The sequence below is a fragment of the Python bivittatus genome, unplaced genomic scaffold (assembly GCF_059951505.1).
Source record: "Python bivittatus isolate LINGU-HERP-01145 unplaced genomic scaffold, Pbiv_v1 ctg000210_np1212, whole genome shotgun sequence".
Classification (NCBI taxonomy): Eukaryota; Metazoa; Chordata; class Lepidosauria; order Squamata; family Pythonidae; genus Python; species Python bivittatus.
In genome coordinates, this window is record NW_028277053.1 from 5,445,021 (window position 1) to 5,470,677 (window position 25,657).

A 25,657-nucleotide genomic window follows, 5' to 3' on the forward strand; every position below is an offset into this window, starting at 1 on the left:
ATGGAATTATGGCAAGAATTGGCTGCCCTTCAACATTTAAAGTTAAAAGTGGCTTTGCAGAAAGCACAAAAAGACGTAAGTCTCTAATAGCTGAAGTAGAAAATTTTATTTGGAGACTTGTACCTATCTCCTCCAGAGAACACCGTATCATCATACCTGGGGGGCCAATGGTAAATTCCTCCTATGCTAGAAGGTACATTCAACCCTCCCCAGTACTAATCCCACAATGCTTCAGCTATGCAAAGAACACAGACGTTGTTCACAACATTTTACCCTCCCAACACCAAGAAAGCACACAAGGACCCCCCCCACCCATCCCGTATCTGTGCTTGATCTCCCTTCCCCCCCAATACTGGCAGCAAGAGTTTGTTTGTGGGAAAGGACGACAACACGGTACCAAACCATCAGCAGCAGGTAAGGCTTTGTTTCAAGGAAAACGGACCAAGAAGCATGCAGGAGTTCAGGCTATGAAACAACAGTGCGTTTCCATCGACATCCCAACATCAACCCGACGCAACGAAGCGTTCCAGGAGCCTCTCTTCCTCCAGACCTGAAGAAAAACCCTTGGGACGTGGACGGTGGCAGCTCCACCTGAAGACACAAACACTATTCACCCGATACTTCTGCATTTGTGCAGAAACACATGTGCAAGAAAGGGACCGTGGACAAATGTGGAACTGGATGGGACAGCTGCAGAGATCAGAGGATCTCTTCCAGTAACGTGCCGTCTCCTGTGCACTGTTATACCAAGCAGCTCACACAGCCTTCCGGTGATATTCTGGAGGTGCAACCTCGTAGTCGCTTGCGCTGAACAATGCCGAGGAATTCTTTGCTAAATACCTGTACAGGAAGGAAAAGCCCCGGATGTGAATCTAACAGAGACACCCAGGAGGTCCAGCCTCGCGGCACCTGCTCCTTCACAGCTTCCTCACGGCACCCCTGCTCAGCGCTCCAGAATCCACCCAGCTCATACCTTGGTCACCTGCCGTCCTGCATCATTGTCCCTCCTTACGCTTTTGAAGAATGGCGGCCGAGGCCAAAACTGCGGCTAAGGCCTCTCGGGAGCAGGGGAGATGGGGCGGGGAGAAGGGCCCTCGTGTTCAGCCAGCGCGTACAGCAACAGGGGCCTGCTGCTGCAGGCTTGCCGCTTCAAGCCCTCCAGGACCCCAGGATGACTGCTGACGTTCAGTGGCAACATTCAGTTTTCCACAGCAAATCTGTGTGGATGTGGGGGAGAAAGTCTGAAGAGGCGACGTGGGAACGATTCACCTCCCGCTCCCATTTCCACCTAAATATATTCTCAAAGGAAAACAAGCAAGCTAAAAACGTGCTTTTATTCTTTCTGGTGATGGCCTGGGGAGTGAACGGCAAACGTCAATGCAAAGAAAGCGCCTCATTTGCTCCCCACACCCCGCACCACCACATCAGACTTGCCTGGGCAGGCACCAAATACTGGGCTAATCCCCCTTATTGCCCCCAAAAAGCAGGAATCGGGAAAAGCAGGACCCCCAGTGTGGCCTGTGGCTGAGCCTGAAGCTGCCCCAGCCTCACCTCCCCAAACGCAGGAGGACCAGGACGGATGGCGCGCTTGCATCCTGCCCAAACTGATGCAACACAAGCGCCCGCAGAACGGTGTGGTTTTGATACTTCCGTGAGATCACGCAGGCATCTCATCAACGCTGGGGAGAGGAAGGCGCCCAAACACAGGATCTGATCTAGCTAAGCTGATATCCATGGTAGGAGACAGAAAATATGGTGGCTGAGATTATGATTAAAGGAAAGCATGCTGTTGCAATCCCATTGTTTGGCTGCCTCTGCAGACAGAAAGGTATCTAACTTAGAAGGGTTAGTCCATGTTGCTTTCCTACAAATCTGTCATGGAAAGAATCAGCACCAAATGCATACGCAGCCATCTCTGGCGGGGCAGGGGGTACGACGTGGCTTACGCAGGTGATAAGGCCTCAGACACCTTTGCTAGAGTGGTGTTATTCTCCTGTCTCTCAAAGACGACGTTTATGAAAGGCCTGAAAGACACAGGGCAGGAGACCAAGGTTTTAGCACCTTTTCTTCACCTTTAGTCAGAGAGGCTAAAAGGCAAAAGGAACTTTGGTTTGCAAAGAAAGTGGGAACAAGGGCTTGTTCTGTTTTGCTGAGTCGGTAGCCAAAGGAGGCAGCAGGGGCTCCCTGCTAGGAGAAGAGGGTGGGACACTGGCAGCGCATGGCAGCAGAGCTCTTCAGCTGCTTCCGTCTTCTCGCCAGCGGGAGGGTGTGCAAAGGGACGTAAGCGAACAGCTGCCAAGAGGAGGGGGCGGCAGCCCAAGGGCCAGAAGCGTGGCCTCCAGGAAGGCACCTGAGTCCAGACCAGTTGCATCCCAGATCTCAAGGGGGTGTGGATGCCCACTTCCTTAGGCCCCTTCCTTTGATCTTTAGCAAAATCAGGGCAGATTGGCATAGTACCCGAGAACTGCGTGATCGGAGAAGGGCAAACATCACTCCTATAATAAAGAGAGGGAAAAGAGCACTTGGGTAATTGCAGGCCTGTCAGCCTGACATCTGGGTGACAGTATTACGCAGTGAGCCTGGGAGCATTTCAAAGAGAATGTGGTGCAAAGCCCTTCATCTGGCGGGAAAAGTCGAAGCCGTGCACGGGGGATGGTGGCGGGCCTACCAGGCAGCGCTTCGTGTGAAAAGGGCCGCGGTGCCTTTGGAGCTCAGATCCTCAAAGCCAGGGCGCAAGACAGCTACAGAAAAGCAAGCGCACTCTAGGCTGCGCTCACTGAAGCCTGGCGTCAAGATCCACAGAAACCCTCGCTCCTCTCCCACAATTAGACTTTGTACAGCAAGAATTAGCGCCCGCTCTGGCTGCCGGTAAACTAAAAAAAAAGTGACCCTAATGCTGAGGAATGGTAAGGCACCATGTCTTATGGACTTCCTGTGGAATGGTACAAAAAAATTCTGATCCCTTTATTCCTAAAACTTAAGGTTTTTATGTTTGAATTTCCTGAAAATTGGTCCAGTTTGTATATTCACCTCCTACATTCGAAGTGAAAGTTAACAATATTTTTAAACCACTTTTCTACTGTGTAAAGGCAGTAGGCATAGAAGCCCACGTTCCCCTTACACCCCTGCCATTAGACAAGATTATAACATTCATGGTTTACATAGTTCTTTAGAATACTATTATTCTACTACTAAATACTACTACTACTAAATAATACTAATGTATTATTCATTCAATTAGGTCTGCACTTCATGACTCAATTCCAGCTTTGATGGACTGATAAATTTGTTTGGAAAAACAGTAGGATATTCAAGTAATTGAACCAAGTTGGAACTGAGGCCGATAGGTAAAAACTGTTTCACTGCATCATTAAGCAATTATCAATTTTGTATCTGAAACTGTATATATTTAATTTTTGTTAACTATCTTGGAGTTCTTTTCCAACAGAATATTTTGCAGATAATCACTTTAAATATGAACAAAACAGGTAAGATCTCTTTAGATCCTGACAGATAGCTGTCTTTAAATGCCATCCTTTCAGGCCAAAATTAACACTCTTAAAATGAACGCATTTCCATGACCTGGATAATGTCTTTTTACTGGATTCACAAAAGAGGCTTGTTAAAGCCTTGAAGAAGCCTATGCAATGGGAAAAAGAAGAATTGAAGAGAGATCAAATCGTACAATATTTGAATGAACTAAAGAGTAAGATTTTCAGAGGTAAAAGGAATATAAAGTTGGTTTATTTGATCAAGGTTAAAATAAGACATGTTTTTATGAAATTCTGGCAACCCTTTACAGACTTTTTACTGACCCCAGAATTGAAAAGTTGATGTCTTCTGGATTTGCTTGTAGAGAAAGGATGGGTTATGGGAAGAAGAGATATCTGTTTATAATTTTATAGGGGGTGAAGAGTTACCAAACTTGTTTATACTTCTTGTGATGAAGATTGGAAGTCACTTCTTTATATATTTCTTTTCTTTTGCTTTATTTCACTTTTTCATTTTTCTTTCCTTTCTTTTACTTTTTATTTGCACTTTTTACTGTTTACTTTCTTTTCTCTGAGTTGTTTGTATTAGTTTTTATCTCTATAATTAAAATTTTCAAAAAAATTATATATTAAAAATGAACATATTTCCTAAAACATTAAAGATTTTGTGTGGAATTGTGATACATATATCTGCAACATATTTTCAAAAATGTAATACCATGTTTCATACAGTTGTGAGGATCTTCAATTCGGGGAGATCTTCAATTCTGAAGACAAAAATTGAGCTGTCTATTAAAAAGATGGGGGGGATTTGGTTTTCCAAATCTTGAATTGTATCATTTTGAACATCTATTGGTTACTACCACATTTTGGATGACTTCCTATAATGGAAATTCTCCTTGGGGTCCTCTAGAACAATTTTTTCCCCAAACTGCGTTCTATGGAGAACTTGGTGGGTTCTGTGAGAAATGAAGGGCTAAAACAAAGCTAATTTTCTATCGCTAGCACTTTTTAAAAACAATGGTTCCATAGCCTGAAAGGTTTGGAAAACCCCTGGTCGAGAATATTCAAACATGACAACTTTTAGTCTGGACTCCCTTAGGATAAAAATAGTGTAGATTTCAAATAGTTCCTCTCATTATTACATCAACTTAAAGATTGTGGTACATTATTTCTAGGAAATAGCATTTTTAATATTTTCTCATGCTAAGTTAACGCCATGAGGTAATCCAGGTCTCAAAATTAATTTTTAAAATCCTTATATGGAAATTTGGATGGAAACTGGTATTTATACCCTTGGCCTCAAGATTCTCCTCTACCCAGAAGGCCGCCTTAGGGTACAGCCCCAGAGGAAATAGCCTTTAGAGACGCAGTGTTAATACTAAGGCAAGGATTGTTGGAGTGTTTGGTCTGATTAGAGAAAGTCTGAGGGGAGTTTGCAACAGTTATGGAGATCAAGGAAAAGTTAACGTACCCATGGTCTCTGACCCTGGGTAAAAACCCAAAGAAGTGGCAGAGAAGTTAGTAATTTTCGGGGATGCGAACAGGCCTGAGGATCTAGATCCAAAGTGACTCTGAATATAGTTGGAAATATGATGGACTGTATACGCTGCCTGTATTTTGCTTTAAATGTTTTGCTTGTGATCTCTTGGTAGATTTTTGCAACAAGCAAGAAATACGCCTATCCACCAAACCACCACCAATGGGTTCCTGGGCTGGTCCTGATCCCTATATTACGTGGTCTTTGAAATAAGCTACCTGTGCTACTAAATCCCATAGCTTTTTCATGAATCGCACTTTTCTAATGCAAGTGTCCAGACATCATTTGACACCTGATGTGAAAATAACTTGGACATTCTGTTCACAGGAAGTTTAATTCTGGAATAGCAGAACAGATATTAATGAGAGAAATTTTTAATTTGGAAAATATTTATGGGGCAAAGAGGAAGGCCTTGCGCCTACCAGCATCCAAAATCTCAGTTAACTCTGCTATAAGGAATGCAGGTAACTTCCCAAAAAACAATAGAGTAGAAGTCATCCTGCTGTTATAAAGGGCATCTATTTGAAATCTGTGGACCATCATGAAGTTGTTCATATACAGTACTGTGCAAAAGTTTTAGGCAGGTGTGAAAAAATGCTGTAAAGTAAGAATGCTTTCAAAAATATATATTGTAATTGTTTATGTTTATCAATTTACAAATGCAAAGTGAGCGAACAGGAGAAAAACCCAAATCAAATCAATATTTGGTGTGACCACTCTTTGCCTTCAAAACAGCATCAATTCTTCTAGGTACACTTGCACACAGTTTTTGAAGGAACTTGGCAGGTAGGTTGTTCCAAACATCTTGGAGAACCAACCACAGACCTCCTGTGGATGTAGGCTGCCTCAAATCCTTCTGTTTCTTCATGTAATCCCAGACAGACTTGATGATGTTGAGATCAGGGCTCTGTGGGGGCGAAATCACCACTTCCAGGACTCCCTGTTCTTCTTGATGCTGAAGATAGTTCTTAATGACATTGGCTGTATGTTTGGGGTCGTTGTCCTGCTGCAGAATTAATTTGGGGCCAATCACACGCCTCCCTGATGGTATGGCATGATGGATAAGTATCTGCCTGTATTTCTCAGCACTGAGGACACCATTGATCCTGACTAAATCTCCATTTGTAGAAATGCAGCCGCAAACTTGCAAGGAACCTCCACCATGCTTCTCTCTCATTATTGTACCGCTCTCCAGCCCTTCAATGAACAAACTGCCTCCTGCTACAGCCAAATATTTCAAATTTTGACTCATCAGTCCAGAGCACCTGCTGCCATTTTTCCACACCCCAGTTCCTATGTTTTCATGCATAGTTGAGTCACTTAGCCTTGTGTCCATGTCGGAGGTATGACTTTTTGGCCGCAAGTCTTCCATGAAGACCACTTCTGGCCAGACTTCTCTGGACAGAAGATGGGTGTACCTGGGCCCCACTGGTTTCTGCCAGTTCTATGCTGATGGCACTGCTGGGCATCTTCCAATGTCGAAGGGGAGTAAACATGATGTGTCTTCCATCTGCTGCATTAAGTTTCCTTGCCCAACCACTGCGTCTACAGTCCTCAACATTGTCCATTTCTTTGTGCTTCTTCAAAAGAGCTTGAACAGCACATCTTGAAACCCCAGTCTGCTTTGAAATTTTTGCCTGGGAGAGACCTTGCTGATGCAGTATAACTACCTTGTGTCTTGTTGCCGTGCTCAGTCTTGCCATGGTGTATCACCTGTGACATGAAACTGCCTTCCACAACCTCACCTTAGTAGCAGAGTTTGGCTGTTCCTCACTAGGATGGAATGGAATTATGAAGGCCAGACTCAGGGAGAAAAACATTTTCTTTCATCTCTTGAGGCGTGAGGGAGAGATAAGAGGATGAGACTGGCACCTCCCTGAGGAATTCACAATGTTGTGGCTGGCATTACTTGGGAACTGGGGTTTCAGTCTGGGAAGATTCTTGCTAGAGGTTGTAGCTAATAAACATTGCTAGACTGAATTTACATGGTCTCTTCGAGTTCCTTGGGCTAGGCCTGACACTCACCCAGTTTTAAGCCTCCTACACAGCTGTTTGTTTCAGTTAATGACTGTTTCAACCTACATATGAAATTGATGATCATTAGCACCTGCTTGGTATAATTGGTTAATCATACACCTGAGTTTAATCCTACAAGATCCCTGACTTTGTGCAAGCGTACAAAGTGTGCAAGTGTAAGAATTGATGCTGGTTTGAAGCCAAAGGGTAGTCACACCAAATATTGATTTGATTTAGATTTTTCTTCTGTTCGCTTACTTTGCATTTTGTAAATTGATAAACATAAAACAATTACAATATATATTTTTGAAAGCATTCTTACTTTACAGCATTTTTTCACACCTGTCTAAAACTTTTGCTGTACTGTACTGTATATTCCTTCCATTTGGGAACCCTAGGAAAAAGGATAGGAGACAAGGCCTCTATGATAATGACCTGTTTTTTCCAAGATCTGGAGGTGTGAGGTTGCTGGATTTTCTTCATCAGCTTTGGGAGGGAAAGCCTGAACAGGATCCCTATTGAAACAGTTTTCATATGCAAAGGTCTTCAGAAAACTCCTTCCGGGAATGGAGGAAGCCCTGAAGCCCTGCTCTTAGCAGCGGGCTGTGGAAGTCAGAGTTGTGATAACTGTTTCAATAAAAGTTGGAAGGCAGGTCTAGGATGGGAAGTGGCCTAGGACTTTTCGAGAAATTTGGATCCAGACTACACAGGTCTGGAAGCATTGTGGATTCCCTTGGCTGCAAGTAGCTTCTCTCAGTTCAAAAGGAAAGGGGTGTCTGCTTTGCCCCCGTGTGTTTGCCATGGGATATCCTGAAGGACACCAGCTCTCAAGCAGGCAACGTTGAAGGGAAAAAAGATTAAATCAGGTGGGGAGCAGACTTGCTCCAGGGCTTTAGCCACCCTGACTAGCTCCCTGCTGCAGACTAGCGCAGGGATGTTGGCTGAGAAGTAGACTGCATGGAGCTTTCTGGCCCCAATCCTTATTCTGAAGCCAGTCTTCCACCAAGGGAGGAAAGCCCAGGGAAGGGCTGAAGACAGAGGAGTCCTGAGGTACCAGGGTGGCCTATCTTTTGAGGTCTATAAGCAAACAGTTTTCACTGGAATCTTTAAAGAGCCATGCTGCTGTCCCAGGAAAGAGAGCAGCCAAGGGATCTCTGGTAGATCACTAGCATAAACTCTCAAGGAATAACCCTCTCAATACTGGGCAGCCGGTTATTTGAAAGTTTGTTACTCAATGCCTCTGACCTTTCACTACATCTTCCTTACTGAACAGGTCAAGTGAGAGTTGATCCTTCATTACCCAGAAAAAACGGAGCAAGACCCAGTGGGCTCAACATCAGCCTCTGGCCTCCGCTAATGAGAGGAACCTTTTTCTCCAGCAGAAGACAACTGGAACAGAGATCTGCAAATTAGTTGGAGATGGAAACGAAGCATGCACATTCTGAAAGCATACAGGGAATTGGCTTGGATTTTCTTTTTAAGAGTGGAAAGAAAAGCTACTGAGGAAAGGGGAGATCTTTTAAGAGAGAAAACGTTTGTAGGACAAACAGATGAAACAAAAAACAGCAGTCTGTTCCAGACCAAAAGAGAAAAGAAAAAGGTAGCAGGTCTCATGACCCTGATTTCCAGGCCCGCGAATAGAACTAACTAGCTGGTTGCCTCCTTCATGAAGACCAACATACAACCCAAGGTTTCTTTCCAGCAGGTTAGACTTTCCCCTGCAAGGGTGCTTCCCCTTCCACGTAGACAGCAAAAGAAGTATTTCTCCTTCTCCCCATCTAAGAGGGACTGTGTCACCTGTTCCTCAGACAGATCAGTCCCCACTGTAAACAGTAGCAGAATCCTAAGGAAGTTCTCCAGCTGTACAAGAAAGCTGCAGGGACTAGTCCAGGCAGTCACCAAGAGTCAACACTGACTGGAAGGCACAGAAAAAGAAAATTCACCCCGCAATGACCAGATCTCATCACACTTTAAAATATTTCTTTGATGTGGCACAATGAGCTAGGGACCAAGGGAACTATGGGGTGGACACCCGCTCCCTGCCTGCCTCCTCTCGCTAGAAAGGGGCAGCCACTGAAGAGATTTTCTAAATTAATGGCCATGTCCCACAAGGCGAGACCATCTGTTACGAACACAGGCCAAGAGACAGCACAGTCCTAACACCCTGTTGGTGTGGCACACTACATCCGGCTCCTGGCGATGTCTTGGCTATAAGCCCTCACACAAACATTGCACAGATTTTCACAAGTACCAACATACATCACTCTGCTTGACAGGTCAAAGGTAATCTTTATACGTACTTTAGGAAGTCGTGCAAATAGTTCAACAGCAAGGCCAAGCTCTTCTCGTCAAGAGGCGTGTAAGCAAGCATTGCTCCAATCCTGACTGTTTCAGATACAAATGAAAAGAAAAGATACATCAAGGAAACATGTTTGCAGGCTTTTTAGGAGCAGCAATTCAAACTTCAGCTGAGGTAGTTCAGTACCCATAAGTGCTACTGAGGGGGAGACCCAGGGACGAGAGAGTGCTTGCTGAACAGGGGCTCCTGCCCCTGCGGAAAGCCGGCCTACTTCAACTAGTTCAGGCTAGAGGGTCGGGGTGCTGTACCGAGGAGCAGCTGGCCCCACCCTCCCCTCTTTCTCACATCCCCAGCCTTCCATTCCCTACCCAATTCCCATTCATCCCACTGTCACAGAGCTGCCTCCCAACTTCATCTCTATCAACTTTATCCACTTCATCTAAGCTGCCTCAAGAAGAGATGAGGAACGTTTCTGCTGGAAGAGTATCTCGAACTGCTCAAAACACAGCCCTTAACATTTCAGTCTTCCAGACTAACAGCACCAGGCCAATGGCACTGTCTACTCCAACTTTCCACTCATTTTCTGAAGGTAAGGAAAAAAAAGATGGAAGAAAGCACAGAGGAGTCACTAGCAGATGTCAGAACCATTTAGGCGGTTGCACAAGAAACCTTCTGTCACTGGAAGCCCTCTTTGGTTTTGACATACTGCTTTCCATCTTAGAGGAATCAAGAAACCTTACAGTCACCTTGATCAGGAAATAACCCCTCTCAGGGTTTATCTGATGCCACACTTTTCAAGAATAACAACTCTCAATTTTGCTACCACAGTTGCAGAGTGATTCTTTAAACCTTGACAGCTTTAAAAGAGGCCTAAAAATAATGCAAATACAAAGAAGACAGAGGCAATGGTGGATGTGAAAAAATGTACTGGCCAGAGGAGGGTTCCTCTGTAAAGATCTTTCAGCTTTTTTGGTGCATAAACTGTAATCCATACCGAACAACCGGAGGAGGTGTGGTGCTCCATAGACCTGGGACATTGGTGCATCAGGATGATCCGCTAAGATTTCTGCATACTGCGGCCGCTCAAATTTATACAACAGTTGGGTCCCCAGCATGACGTTGAAGTATTCTTTGATGCCTGCCACAACTTCATTAACAGCATATTCTCTGATGCCCAGCCAGAACAACAACAAAGATATTGTAAGAAACCACGAACCAGAGAGAGCTTTCCTGACCCCCAAGAGGTGTGTGCCCAAAGGATATGGCCAGTGACTTGATGGCAGGTGGCACTGCTGCAAATCACATGAGGGCAATGCCAAGATTAGCAGCCTTTTGTACAGTTGTCGGCCAGAGGGTGGGGAATGACAGCATTTTGCCTTAGGGCATTTGGTTTTCTCAAGGAATGGAAGAGCTTTAGGCTTTCATCAGAGGTGCTGGGGAGACACAGAAAGGATGCGTCACTCGAGAGAGGAAATTCATTCCTTCAGTTTCCCCAACCTCACAGCAGTTAAGCATCACAGTTGGCAAGCAGCGAAAATACAAAGAAACATTTGCATTTGGAAGGAAAGAGAGATCCAAGGGATATTACAGGGCTCTGGGCACAGACAGCCGGCCAACTGATTCCAGGGCAGCCTTCCGTTCAGCAGCCTGCGCTGGCCTAGACTGACTCCCTACAAAGCAAGAGCCCTTGGATCTGCCGGAGTTAAACAGCTCTGTAGCTGCCACGGCTCTTCCGGTGAACAGATCCAAGAGAGTGAGGCGGCCCCCCGAGTCAGGAGTCCACTGGATCGATGACTCGGGCTGCCCTTGCTGCCCTGCATTTAGCAGGGAGGGGAGCTGAAAATGGGTTGCAGTGTGGCAAAACATTCCACCCTGAGACTTTTGATAGTTGTGTGGTTTTAAGCAGCCTCCTCAGCATCTGGAGAGTCAGCATATTCCTGCTTCCCCAAAGCAAGGAGAAAGCTTCTATCTGCCCAGCCCTGAGCTGGGCCAGGAAGCTGAGCTTGTCATCAGCAGGCTGCCCTGCCCTTCAGCGCAGACCAGCTGCTCTAGTCTTTGCTCCTCACTTGTTATCCGTGTTTCCTCGGGACTTCTTGTAGTTTGCATAGTCCTCTAAAATGGAATCAACGTTCTTCTTGGCAGGAAGGTAGAAGAGCTGGGGGGAAAAAAAAAGCTAGAGACCATCAGAGGCTGATAAAAAAGGGCCATCCATCAACCCAGAAGGCTGGCCATCTTGGGTGCCTTTGCAACCAAGGATCTCAGGACATTTAAAACGTTGATAATAGGGCATTATCAAGCTGAAACAGCACTGCAAACAATTTGAAGGAGCCAGCCGATCAAGGGCACAATTGCAAACTCACCTGCTTTTGGCGGGTAATCAAATCCCAGTCATCTACAAGCCATGGTTTCAGCTCTTCTGGTATTTTTACCTTTACTTCGACTCTGTTCATAAACGTTTCTTCCTGGAGAAACAGAAATGCAAACTTTAAATGCTGGGATACTAAATTTGAGTTGAGTGGAACTCTGTGCATAAGCCTCCCAAAACTAAGCAGTCACGAAGGGCCACGTGCTATCTTGGACCTAGAAGGGTAACTAAGATCTCAGCTGATGCACAAGGTTTTGCTACAAAATCCAAGTGTGTGTCTTTTAGAGAGGTACAAGAACTGTCCCTGCTAATATGCAAAAGGCAACAGGGCAGGGAACCCACAGAGGAAGCTATATTGAGAACCCACCAGGGAAAGAGAAAGTAACCAGCAGAACAAAGAATCAAGTCATGCATTTCTTGGGGTTCCCCCCAGAGGTGATCTGAGGGTGCAAAAATTGGCCATATGTCCTTTCTGGCAGTTAATTCAGAGAACCTCAGCTTAGAGAAGAAAATGGTGAACAGCTCAGCAAGGGGAGCCTGGTTGACCCCCCCCGAAACCGTTTCCTGGGCTCTGCAAGCAAAGGGCACAGCAGCCTCCCAGTGGATCATATGCAGCTGGGCATGGCTGCATCCCGAGGAAGGGAACCCAGGAGTCCAAAGACCTACACTTTCAACTGTAGGATCCACTCGAGCTCTTTTCTTCCTGGGAGGCTGAGGGTTTTCATTGGAACTGCTTCCTTCGCCAACTCCTGGAGCTAAACACACAAACAGAATTAAGGTGGTATTTTAAGCTAAGGATTTTCAAAAACTGCACTCCCCCTCATGCCGCTTTAGAGCAGAAACAAATGTCACAGACCTGAAAGACTGCCCTGCCCATTACATAACCCCTTTAAAAACATTTACCAAAAAAACCTCCATACAAAACTGTTTTCTTCTCCATTATTCAATATTGTTAAGAACTGCAAAGGCGTTTTTTTAAATGTGCAAGGTTTGGATTAGTAGGGACTGGAAATCTTTTGACCCAACCAATACTCTCAACCTTTCTCATATATGTGAAACAATGCCTCTGCCAAAATTATGATCAAACAGAATGCCTTCAAGTTCAACCTTTTCTCCAAAACTATTACTTTTAAGAGAAGACGTCAATATATTTAAAGTTGATCATTTAAATCTTAAATGAACTAGGATTTGAGGGCTATCAACATTTTTAACTGAGTGTATCTTTTCCCCACCTCCAGATGCACTGAGTTAAAACTGTAATTTCCAGCTAGTACTGCCACCGGCTGAAAATGAACAATTCTACAGGTAGTCCTCAACTTACAACCATTCGGTCAACAACCATTCCAAGTTATGACAGCACTGAATGAATGGTGGTTATGACCAATCCTCAGAGTTCCAGCCATCCAGGACCCCCACAGTCACATGATCGCAATCTGGGTGCTTGGCAACCCATTTGCACTTACAACCAGTTGTCAAGCACCCCGCGATCATGTGATCGCCATTTGTGACAAGTCGCCCCATTGTGAAAGTCAATGGGGAAGCCAGCAGGGAAGGTCGCAAATTATTGGGAGAAGTCTCCCCACCCACACACCCTCCCCTAGCTCCTCTGCGCTCACACTGCACTGGACACTTGCACACCCCCATGCACCCTCTCCTACTTGCACAGCACTTCTCACACCCCCTCACTGTACCCCTGCACACCTTCCCCGACCCACACGGTGCCTCTCACGCACCCCCTCGCACCCTCCCCCACCCGGCAGCAGCCACTTACCTGCCTGCGAGCTTAGGGCTTACAACTTCTTGCTGGCTTCCCTACTGATTTCAGTTGTGGGAAGCTGGCAAGAAGATGCCTCGCCTAATGACTATGGGATTTGGTTAACAACACCAATCAGGAATGCAGGGATTGCTTTCACTAAGCAATGCAGTTGTGCTTTACGACCGCATCGCTTAGCAATGGAAATTCCGGTCCCAATTGCTGTCATAAGTCGAGGACTACCTGTATAGTTCATAACATGGCTATCCCCCAATTAGTAACAGTTTTGATCGCTTACCAATCCGTCCTTTAAAAAGATACCGTAATAGGAGCGTTTCAAGCCCAATCAGGAAATGTGTAAAGGAACAACACCTACCTTGCATAACTTGGAAGGAAGCTAAGCTATTTCTTAATGCTTATTTATTAGACATGTAGTATGAAGGCCTTTAGCACATGAATTGTAACGTATTTAATATGTTAAACTGTAGTACCAAGAATTACCATATACACTCACAGATAACCCCATCTGCAGATAAGCCTAACCCAAAATTCTTTGTTGGGTCCAGCACAGAAATGCACAAAGTGTGCCCCAGGAGCCACTTCCCACTATTGTGTGGCCTCAGAGGGCCCCCTCCACCAAGTGAAGAGGACCAAAAATTCTAAATTACCTAGGGGGAGAGAGTTTGAGGAGTTTAAGGGGCAAATGGAATGCGTGAAACCTTAAAACATGACCCCACTTGAGCTAATGGCCTGGCAGATTCGCTGCGAGAGCTAGTGTGCAGGTGATGGGTTAAACTGGTACCAGGAAGACCCTGATTCCACCCACACCTACAGAAGTTCAGTGGGTGACTTTGGCCCAATTGCTCTCTGCTCAAATTATCTACTTCACAGGACTGTGGTTGTAGGGAAAAATTGGGGGAGGGAGTATTACATACACCACCTTGAGCGCCTACAGGAAAGGCAGGATATTAATCTAACAAATAAATATTCTCTGTGCAGCAAACATGCATGATGTTTTTATTTGAGATTGAAATTCGGAAATTTAATTTGGGGGTTATTATTATGGGCAAGTTGCTAAGTTATTTCCACCTTTTTCAAAATCCTTTTTTGGAATGTTGACTAAAATATTCAAAAGCCATACAAAACAGTTCTTACTTTTCTGTTTGTTCTTTTTGGTTTTCCTGCCAAAGAGAAAAAGAGAACTGTTACTGCACGTGCAAAGCAGTTCCACTGTTTTTATTTCCTTTTTCTTGTTTTCCCACAACTCTTCAATCAGTCAGCATCAGTCACTTCAACTAACTCTAGAACATCATGCTGGACCACCACTTTCCAAAGCCACTGAAGCCCACGTTTTAAAAAATGCCATCAAAGTAGGATAAAGTTTGTACAACCGATGTTTGAAGAAGATGGATTCTCAGCATTGCTAGAACAAGAAGTATTTATTTATTTATTTTTATTTATTTATTTATTTTCAGACTTGTATGCTGCCCATCTCCCCCAACGGGTGACTCTGGGCGGCTCGCAATAATAAAAAAGAAGAAGAAACACAGGTCTCTCCAAACATGGATACAATCTATAAATAATTAAAAAACATATATTAAAAATGCCCTAAAAACCTCCTATGATTTTAGCCCTAAAAAACCTGTAAGATACGGGGGGGGGGGACAACCCATCACCCCAGCAGCCATCTCCACAGGTGCGGGCCCCCCTCTGGCCCCCAGGCCTTCTGGCAGAGCCAGGATTTGATCCCTTTCCTGAAGGCCATGAGGGAGGGGGCAGGATGTTCCATAGGGCGGGCGCTGCAGCAGAAAAGGCTCTCTGCCTAGACCCCACCAATTGAAATTCCTTGACTGGTGGGGTCTGCAACCTGCCCCTTCTGCTGGACCGAGTGGGGCAGGCTGAGATGACCAGGGCGAGGCGGTTCCTCAGATAACCAATTATATAAGATTTAACCAATTAAATTATAGTTAGTACATTTTCCTCATTACTTGTCAGGCCTTCATCTGCAGTAACAGAATCAAAACAAATATTACTAGCAATTTAAATGTAATCTGTGGTAGCAGTCTTTCATCCTATTCCGGCCTAAGAGTTCTTTCATCATTTTATGAAAACTTTGAATCACATGACCAGCAAGATTAGAGACTCCTAAGGATGTTATACAGTGGGGCAAAAAAGTATTTAGTCAGCCACCAATTGTGCAAGTTCTCCCACTTAAAAAGATGAGAGAGGCCTGTAATTTTCATCATAGGTATACCTCAACTATGAGAGACAAAATGGGGGGAAAAATCCAGAAAATCACATTGTCTGATTTTTAAAGAATGTATTTGCAAATCATGGTGGAAAATAAGTATTTGGTCACCTACAAACAAGCAAGATGTCTGGCTCTCACAGACCTGTAACTACTTCTTTAAGAGGCTCCTCTGTCCTCCACTTGTTACCTGTAGTAATGGCACCTGTTTGACCTTGTTAGCAGTATAAAAGACACCTGTCCACAACCTCAAACAGTCACACTCCAAACTCCACTATGGCCAAGAGTAAAGAGTGGTTGAAGGACACCAGAAACAAAATTGTAGACCTGCACCAGGCTGGGAAGACTGAATCTGCAATAGGCAAGCAGCTTGGTGTGAAGAAATCAACTGTGGGAGCAATAATTAGAAAATGGAAGACATACAAAACCACTGATAATCTCCCTCGATCTGGGGCTCCACGCAAGATCTCACCCCGTGGGGTCAAAATGATCACAAGAACGGTGAGCAAAAATCCCAGAACCACACGGGGGGACCTAGTGAATGACCTGCAGAGAGCTGGGACCAAAGTAACAAAGGCTACCATCAGTAACACGCTACGCCGCCAGGGACTCAAATCCTGCAGTGCCAGACGTGTCCCCCTGCTTAAGCCAGTACATGTCCGGGCCCGTCTGAAGTTTGCTAGAGAGCATCTGGATGATCCAGAAGAGGATTGGGAGAATGTCATATGGTCAGATGAAACCAAAGTAGAACGTTTTGGTCTAAACTCGTCGTGTTTGGAGGAGAGAGAATGCTGAGTTGCATCCAAAGAACACCATCCCTACTGTGAAGCATGGGGGTGGAAACATCATGCTGTGGGGCTGTTTTTCTGCAAAGGGACCAGGACGACTGATCCGTGTAAAGGAAAGAATGAATGGGGCCATGTATCGTGAGATTTTGAGTGAACACCTCCTTCCATCAGCAAGGGCATTGAAGATGAAACGTGGCTGGGTCTTTCAGCATGACAATGATCCCAAACACACCGCCCGGGCAACAAAGGAGTGGCTTCGTAAGAAGCATTTCAAGGTCCTGGAGTGGCCTAGCCAGTCTCCAGATCTCAACCCCATGGAAAACCTTTGGAGGGAGTTGAAAGTCCGTGTTGCCCAGCGACAGCCCCAAAACATCACTGCTCTAGAGGAGATCTGCATGGAGGAATGGGCCAAAATACCAGCAACAGTGCGTGAAAACCTTGTGAAGACTTACAGAAAACGTTTGACCTCTGTCATTGCCAACAAAGGATATATAACAAAGTATTGAGATGAACTTTTGATATTGACCAAATACTTATTTTCCACCATGATTTGCAAATAAATTCTTTAAAAATCAGACAATGTGATTTTCTGGATTTTTTCCCCATTTTGTCTCTCATAGTTGAGGTATACCTATGATGAAAATTACAGGCCTCTCTCATCTTTTTAAGTGGGAGAACTTGCACAATTGGTGGCTGACTAAATACTTTTTTGCCCCACTGTATATAGCTAATTATTTTGCGTAGCAGAAATTGAACTTGTTGATTATGCCAGTTGATGGAATGGCTTGCTGCATCCCCCAACTTCATCAATATGCTATACCCACCCCACAAGTAGAATGCGTTTTGGGGGTTGCTACTTCATCATCTATAGCAACATCTGAATATTGTTTCAATCAAATTCGCACATCTAGAACTAATTGAAGAAGTATACGGTTTAAAAAGGGACAATCCACTGATCACCTAAGGGGAAAAAAAAACTCAGGAAGAACACTTTTGAGTCAATGTAAGTTCTGAATTCCAGCAGTATCTTCTCTACTAAGTAACTCAAGGAATGATATGCCATTACTTCTTAATAAGTTCATCACATTGCAGAGAAAGAGAAATTTTAAACTAAATTCCACAGAAAATCTAAAGAAGCAAGGGAATCTGGATTTCAGGACGCAGATCCTGGTGTGACAATCAATCCTTAACTCACCGCGTCGATATTGCAGGGGTCTCCAAACTGCAAACTGTATGCGCTCCATCTCGTCTGAAAAATCTAGGCACAATGGGGGTTGAGTTAAGGAGAGAGTGTCAGACCCAATACATGGAACTTTTAAGAGAACACAGTTCAGCTTGAAAAAATGGTACCACCTTACAGAAGTTAACAAGCTCCAGGACAGACAGCAAGCCTATAGATTAATATTGCCAGTCCCCAAAAACGTTTAGTATTATTTTGCTTAGAAGGGCATCCAGTTAATACAAATTACTCTCTGAATTAAGTGGGTTTTATCTATCTACAGATGCAACCCCTCAGGATTTTAAGCTTACAAAAATTGGATTTTTCTCAAAGAAGAAAAGGAGGAAGGTCAGAGGAAGAACTGCTGCTGAGAAGGTTTCCCTTTGAAATCAATTGTTGTTGTTCAGTCGTTAAGTTTTGAAATCAATACCAGTATTATAACCGCTACTGCTGTTCACCATCTGCTCATAAATAGAGTTATACATAAATACAAGATCTGCACTCAACAAACAGTGCAGTATTCTAGAAGGGAATTCTGGTCATAACATGCTACTTCTTGAAAAACAGCTTAGGGGACCTCCTTCTAAAAATTCAGAGTTCTGAAAGGAAACATCCAGAGGGTAGCACCATCCAAATGAGGCCCACTTAGCATGCCCAGTTGGAAAGGGACCCAAGTATTAGTTGAGGGCAGAGAATCCAGGTGATTCTCTGCCCTCAACTAATCTGAAGAATAGATTCAGATTTGAAAAGTCACTTGCATCTAAAGAAAAGCTTATGCTGAGAAAAGTCCTACCCACAGCTAAATTGTCTAAGACTAAAAGTTGTTGGGATCAAAGCCCCAAATGACTGTAGGTTGTAGCTCAATGCAAAATTAATGTGGTTTATAACGCTGTTGTAGAAGAGGCAGAGGAACTAGAGATCAAATCACCAACATTCGCTGGATCATGGAGAAAGCACGAGAGTTCCAGAAAAATATCTACTTCTGCTTCATTGACTATGCAAAAGCCTTTGATTGTGTGGATCACAACAAACTGTGGCAAATTCTTAAAGAGATGGGAGTACCAGACCACCTTACCTGTCTCCTGAGAAATTTGTATGCGGGCCAAGAAGCAACAGTTAGAACCGGTCACGGAACAACCGATTGGTTCAAAATAGGGAAAGGAGTACGACAAGGCTGTATACTGTCACCCTGCTTATTTAACCTATATGCAGAGTACATCATGAGAAATGCCAGGCTGGAAGAATCACAAGCCGGAATTAAGATTGCAGGGAGAATCATCAACAACCTCAGATATGCAGACGATACCACCCTAATGGCAGAAAGTGAAGAAGAACTAAAGAGCCTCTTGATGAGGGTGAAAGAGGAGAGTGCAAAAGCTGGCTTGAAACTCAACATTAAAAAAACTAAGATCATGGCATCTGGACCCATCAATTCCTGGCAAATAGAAGGGGTAGAAATGGAAGCAGTAACAGACTTCATTTATTTGGGCTCCAAGATCACCGCAGACGGAGACTGCAGCCATGAAATTAAAAGACGCTTGCTCCTTGGGAGGAAAGCTATGGCAAGCCTAGATAGCATATTAAAAAGCAGAGATGTCACCTTGCCGACAAAGATCCGCATAGTCAAAGCTATGGTTTTTCCAGTAGTAATGTATGGCTGTGAGAGCTGGACCATAAAAAAGGCCGAGCGCTGAAGAATTGATGCCTTTGAACTGTGGTGCTGGAGAAGACTCTTGAGAGTCCCCTGGACTGCTAGGAGGTCAAACCAGTCAATCTTAAAGGAAATCAACCCTGATTGCTCATTGGAAGGATCGATAATGAAGCTCAAGCTCAGATACTTTGGTCACCTAATGCGAAGAGAGATCTCTTTGGAGAAGACCCTGATGCTGGGAAAGATTGAAGGCAAAAGGAGAAGAGGACGGCAGAGGATGAGATGGTTAGATAGCATCACTGAAGCAATGAGCATGAAACTGAGCAAACTCAGGGAGGCAGTGAAGGACAGGAAGGCCTGGCGCAATATGGTTCATGGGGTCACGAAGAGTCGGACACGACTTAACGACTAAACAACAACAACAACATAACGCTGTTGTGCAATTCTTCCACTTAAAATCAACACATTTATTCTGAGTTTTATAGATCCAGCCTCAACAAAACTGTAACAGCGAAGAGGTTTGGAAGAAGTTCACAGTCAACTAACTACTATTTAAAGAGCAAAGGTTTCAGACCAGATGGATAAGAGCTACATTTTCTAAAGCAACATTTCACATGCATGGTGCCATTTTAAGATTTGGATATATGATTGCTATGATCTTCTAGATGAAAGGGTTTGAAGAAAAAGCATTTTAAAAAAATAACGTTTTCTTACACTTCAACATTTTTCTGCTGGAGTCCAGACGTTTTCTTGCCTGGAGCAGCCCCTCTCATCTTTCCTTCCGCATACTGTTCCCTTTGAAAGGAAGGCAGTGAAGAAGGTTTAATTAGACACATATGTACATCTCCCTACTGGGGGAAAGGAAGGCAGCCCCTCCCAAAGAACATTCTGGCCCCTCCTGCTGCTGCAAGAGGAGTTTGTACTTCTTTGGAGGACCAGGGCTGTCTTTGGCCCTGTGCAGCACGCAGGAGAGATCATTCCAAGAATGAGGCCGAAAGGGCAGCAAAACTACAACGTGCACAATCGCAACTGTCACCAGATTTCAGCTTAAATGAAGTAATTCACTTAAAATGACTACTTCCATAAATGTAAGACTCTTCCCCTTCTTTTACCTAAAGACAGGATAGGGATTATGGGCCTTGTAGGAATCAGGAAAGCCATTCTGACCTCTAATTAAAGGACTTCAACTCCCTCCCAGTCTAACTTTCCTCCACAGGGAGCATCGACTATGGCTCAAAACAATCCTTGTGCTTGAGCCAAGGGTCTGCCCACAAAGGAGGCAGCCGTCAACAGCAGTCCCCTGGAGAGTCCGCCAAACCAACCCCTCCAGCTTGGGTGATCCTGAGCTAGAGGTGGGATGCACAGTAAGGAGTTCCGGGGAGGCCACACTCCAAAAATTACTGGGCTACAACACAGGCACTCAAAACAACACCAACTGCCAACCAAAATATACTGACTTCTTCCACCTAGAAAAATGATTCAACAGAAAATAAAGGTATTTCCCCCTGAACTGAAAAATAAGATGTACCTAACCCTATTTGTATATTCTTGTTACTACCTGGGTAGTTTTTTGTTTTTGGTTCCTGCAGTGTGCCCACCCTCATCCAAAAAATTAAAAAACCAAGGTGTAACAGTTTAAAAAGAAGGATTACTGATATTTTTCTTCCCTAGGATGTCAAAGATTAACACATTTAACAATAAGACAGAGTGGTCACAGTAAAGGACAAGCATGTTCTTTGGAGCAGTTAACAGAGAACCCTGAATCACAAAACATCACATTCTAGAACGAGCCAAAAGCCAAAAAACAGGCAGGGGGGTGGAAATATGGGCCACTCTGGTTTCCAACAGCTGCTGGAACAGGCCAGACTCCATCTCTTTTCCACCAAGTAAGGGGGCAGCAGTTCTCATTCGCTCCTCTGGTGGAAAGTAAAGCAAGAGCCCCCCACCCGATTTGGCTGTCAGTGGTGCATTCTAGCCAGCACCCTCCATAAAAACACCTGTCATTTTGCTAGCATCTAGTAAGAATCGTCATAAATGCGACAGAAGACAGAACTGAAGAAACTAGTGGCAGCAACCCCAAAAAGGGTAGTAGAAAAAAAATGTGAGGTAACGTTTTTGTCAGGGCGAGATTCACTGCTTCACTGCTACGGAGCTGTAGAAAAAGGATTAAAGGTGAATAATGTAACATACAGAACTGCAGTAGCTTAAATGCTTTTAAACATTTAAAAGCCTCAGTCTAATACAAGTCTCAGATTGGCACTGCACACTGACTACTCACGCAGGGAAGACCCGGATGCAGAGAGACTTTAACAAGGACCTAAAAAACATCACAGTTGGTACCATTCAAACGCTGGGCTCGTGGGAGCCACCACAGAGGTTTGGTGATCACATTACAAATGGCAAGGTAATTCCTCCAATTATCTTAGCAATTACACAGGTCTCCATGAAGGAACTGAACCCCAGGTTGTTGAGTATCTGCCGCTAAGACCTCGAACCTGTCTTAGGTGCCTATCACCAACCAACAGAATTGCTGGATGCAGTCGACCAACCCTCATCAATCTTCTACACCGAAATGGTTTTATTGGATAATACTTACTGATTGGCCTTTTGAAGTTCTTTCTGCTTCTGCAGATTGGTGTCGACGTATTTGAGGACTCTGCTTTCTGGAACCCATTCATCCCAGCTGAAAGAAAACGGAACAGCTTTTGGACCACATAACACGGAGGCTGTAACTTCATAAAAAAGGCGGGGACCTCTGCCTTTATTTCTGGCAGCTTCAAATAGGGCAACAGCTAAATACACAGCGGCTAGATTAACTCAACACACCGAAATCAGAAACCGAACTAACCCATTTTTCAGATACATACAACGCTGTGCGTTCATATTCTACTCTCCAAGGAAAGTTAAGTTATAGTACAATATTTTGTATTGGACAAATCACTTCTAGAATAGTTCTGGACCCCACATTTTTGGGAGTGTGGGGCCTTAACCCACAGCTTGTCCAGAGGAGAGCAATCAGGGTGACAAAGGGCCCGGAAAGAAAAAGTTAGGGGGAACAGCTGAAGGTGTCGGGTACGTTCATCCTGGAGAAGACAAGACTGCAAGGAAACAGGACGCCTGCCTGGATGGCTGATCTGCAGAAGAGGGGGCAGAATTGTCTGGACAGGAGAGGAAACAATGGGTTTGAATTACAAGGCAGCTAGCCATCAGGAAGACCCCCCTAATGGGAAGAGATCTTCTTCCGCTGGACCGGTCAGCCTCTCCTGGGCTGGAGAGCCACCGGTCAGGGAGGCTAGAGTGGCGGGTTCCTACCCTGGGCGGAGCGGACTAGACGGTCTTCCAGGTTCCTCCAACCTTTACGGCCACGATTCCAACATAAAGGCTACAGATAACGAGACTGTGCAGCGTGAAAAGAATGCACGCCAGACACGAACAAGAAAAAATCCCAGGATCACAAGCAAGTCCAAACCTCTGGGGCCGGAAGGCCGGCTGAGGCGCCTCCGGCGGTGGGGCCGCCAGAAGGGCCCGGGGCGCTCCGGGGCAGCTGGCCGCGGCGGGTACTCACTTCTTATTCCAGCCGCTGTAGTGGATGAAGTACTTCACCTGCTTGTCCTTGATGGCCACCTTCACGCACTAGAAGGAGGAGAGGCGTTTACTGAGAGACCGCCTCGAGCGGGAGAGGCTCGGCTCCGGGGAGCCCTCGGCCTTCTTCGGCGCCCGGGGCGAGCCTGCAGCCCGGGATCGCCCGGTGGTCTCCCATCCGAGGTCGGCCGCCGGCCGCCCCTGCGGGGAAGGGCCGCCACGTACCTTGGCTTCGTACAGGAGAGGCCCGTGGAAGCACAGCACCCGTTCACCTGCGCGGAAACGGGCGTTAGTGGCGGCGGGGCCGCGCGGGGAGCATAGCCGAGCCAGGCCGGGCCGGGCCGGGCCGGGCCGGCGCGGGAGCAGCGGAGCGGAGCGAGGCCGGAGCGAGGCCAGGCCGGGCCGGCCCGAGCGGAGGAGGCTGGCTGGCTGGCTGGCTGGCTGGCCCGGCCGCCCGCCCCACCCCGCGGCAAAGGGAGCCCCCCGCCCCCGCCGGGCCGCGGCGCCGCTCACCCTCTTGGAATTTAGGCTTCGGGTCCTGCTTGGGCGCCATTTAGGAGCGACTCGACCTCCCCCTCCCGTCGCCGCCGCCGCCGCCGCATTATGGCAAGAGGGGAGGCGGCGCGCCTGCGCGAGGAGCCCCGCCCACGGCCCCGGGGCATGCCGGGCGCGGTAGTCCGCCCGCCCGCCCGCCCCGGCGAGGAAGCGGCGGCCGCGGCGGGCGTCGGAGCTGCCCGGGGCCGGTCCGCTCGCCGTGGCGGAGGCGCCGGGCGGAGGGGCCCGCCAGGCCCCCGGCGCGACCTCGGCTCCCTTTCGCCTCCTGCCGGCGGCTTGTCCTGGGAAGCCCCGACCCACCTTCCGACCCGCGGCCGGCCCTGCCCGGCCCGCCTCGGCCCTCCGCCCGCGGCCTCTCCGGCGCGGATTCCCTCCTGGCCCGGCTGGCCCCGGCCCTTCGCTCGCCGCCGCGCCAGGCGGTGTGCGGGGGTCGAGCGGGGGTCCGGCAGCGGAAGCCCGCGCTCGGGCTGGGCTCGCGGCCGAGCGGCCCGGGGCCTCTCTAGGCGCGGCCGAGGCCGAAGCGCTCGGCTGGCTTGACCCGGGTCGCGGTTTCTGCGCCGCGGCCCGACTGCGACGGAGCGAGCGGGGGGAGGAAGCGCCGTCGCTTCCAGCGGCAACTCGGCCCGAGCAGGTGTGGCCGGGCCGGGCCGGGCCGGGCCGGACCGGGGAAAGCGGGCGCAGGGACGGCTGAGCGGAGGCGGCCTTGCCTGGAGCGGGACAACCCGGGACCCTCCCGGGCCGCGGAGGTGGCCAGGGGTCGGGCTCGCGGTCCGCGTCGCGGAAAGGGAGGATCGGACTCCTGAAGCGCCTCAGGCTGGAGCGAGCGGCAGCGGCTGAGAGCAGGGTCGGCCGGGACGCGGCCAAAGCGCCGCGGGGCGCGGAGCGGGAGGTGGTCCGCCCCAGGCTGCGTCCGCCGGCAGAACTGCGGCAGAAAGGACGCGCCGGGGCTACGGAACCGTCCAGGGGCCGGCGCCGGTAGGGCGCACGGACGGGAGAACGGGCGGGGGTCCGGCCGTAAGTCCTGGGCCCCGCCGGTCCTGTGACCCGTCCGCCGCGGCGTCTGGGCTGCTCATGCTCGGGCTGACCCTTGGATTCATTTTTAAAGGTGGTGCCTCGTGGCTCAAAGGACAGCGCGTGGTCATTCGAGGGGACGCCCTTCGATGTGTGGTCAACCTGCGAGCTACTAGAATATCCAGATTATTTTTTACCTGGTATCCCTGCTGAACCTTCCATTTCTCTCTCTCCAGGAACAAGGTGTATATTTCTCCCTATTAAACTTATTTCCGCCCGCTGTTCAAACTTGTCTGGACCTTTTTGAATCTTCTCTTCTAAAATGTTAGCCGCTTGTCTTAGCTTTGGGCCATCTGCACATTTTATAATCCCCTAAAACCCTTTATCCAGCTCACTAATAAAAATAATAGTCAGGTATGATTTACAGCATTTGTGACAAACCCATGCTGGCTCTCATTAGTGCTCACAAGCGTTACTATTACAGGTAGTCCTCCGGTTACGATGGCAGTGGGGACCGGGAATGGCGTTGCTAAGCAACGCAGTCGTAAAGTGTGACATCATATGCTGCATCACTTAGTGACGACAATCCCAGTTGCTGTCATAACCCCAAGATGTGCAGGTTGTTAAGCAGGAAGCAGCAGGAATCACAGGCAAAGAGCATGGGGGTACCACGGAGGTAAGGGAGGGCCTGGGAGGGGCCGGGGGAGGCTACACACGGGCAGAAGAAAAGGTGGGAGCAACTTACTGGAGCGACTTGCAACCTTTCCTGCTGGCTTCTCCGTTGACTTTGCTTGTGGGAAGCCAGCGGGGAAGGTTGCAAATGGTGATCACGTGACCGCGGCTCCCCGCAAAGTCATTGTGAGCTGGGCACCTGAGTGCCCAGATCGTGATCACGTGACTGGTGGGAGTGCTGCGATGGCTGGAACCTCAAGGACGGGTCATATGTCCATTTTTCAGTGCCACTGTAACTTTGGTTGCTGAACGGATGGACATAAGCTGAGGACTATGTGTACTACTACTACTATGCTGCCTCAGATGCAGAGACTCAGGCTCATGCTATTAATAAAGTCAACCCAAAAATCAATCAATACAATTATAATTGATCATCACCATTTTGGGGCAACAAGATCTTACTCATG

General features: G+C 47.0%; 1 protein-coding gene across 4 annotated transcripts; it reads right to left on the reverse strand.

Moving 5' to 3' along the window:
• Positions 1-91: 91 nt before the first annotated feature.
• MORF4L1 (mortality factor 4 like 1) lies at positions 92-24,452 on the reverse strand. Of its 4 annotated transcripts, none has more exons than XM_088139273.1 (13): positions 24,215-24,452; positions 23,178-23,224; positions 22,936-23,003; positions 21,967-22,053; positions 20,085-20,165; positions 17,696-17,758; positions 14,620-14,645; positions 12,378-12,466; positions 11,707-11,808; positions 11,413-11,501; positions 10,341-10,513; positions 9,348-9,432; positions 92-840 (listed from the first exon to the last, which is right to left on the reverse strand). In XM_088139273.1, exons 5-13 carry the CDS (start codon positions 20,141-20,143, stop codon positions 756-758), a joined length of 771 nt encoding a protein of 256 aa, XP_087995399.1. In that variant the 5' UTR covers positions 20,144-20,165; positions 21,967-22,053; positions 22,936-23,003; positions 23,178-23,224; positions 24,215-24,452; the 3' UTR covers positions 92-755. The 4 variants fall into 4 exon arrangements, with proteins under 4 accessions (XP_087995399.1, XP_087995400.1, XP_087995398.1 ...); XM_088139274.1 differs by lacking the exon at positions 24,215-24,452 and adding an exon at positions 23,808-23,981; XM_088139272.1 differs by lacking the exon at positions 24,215-24,452 and adding an exon at positions 23,466-23,618.
• Between the last annotated feature and the right edge of the window lie 1,205 nt (positions 24,453-25,657).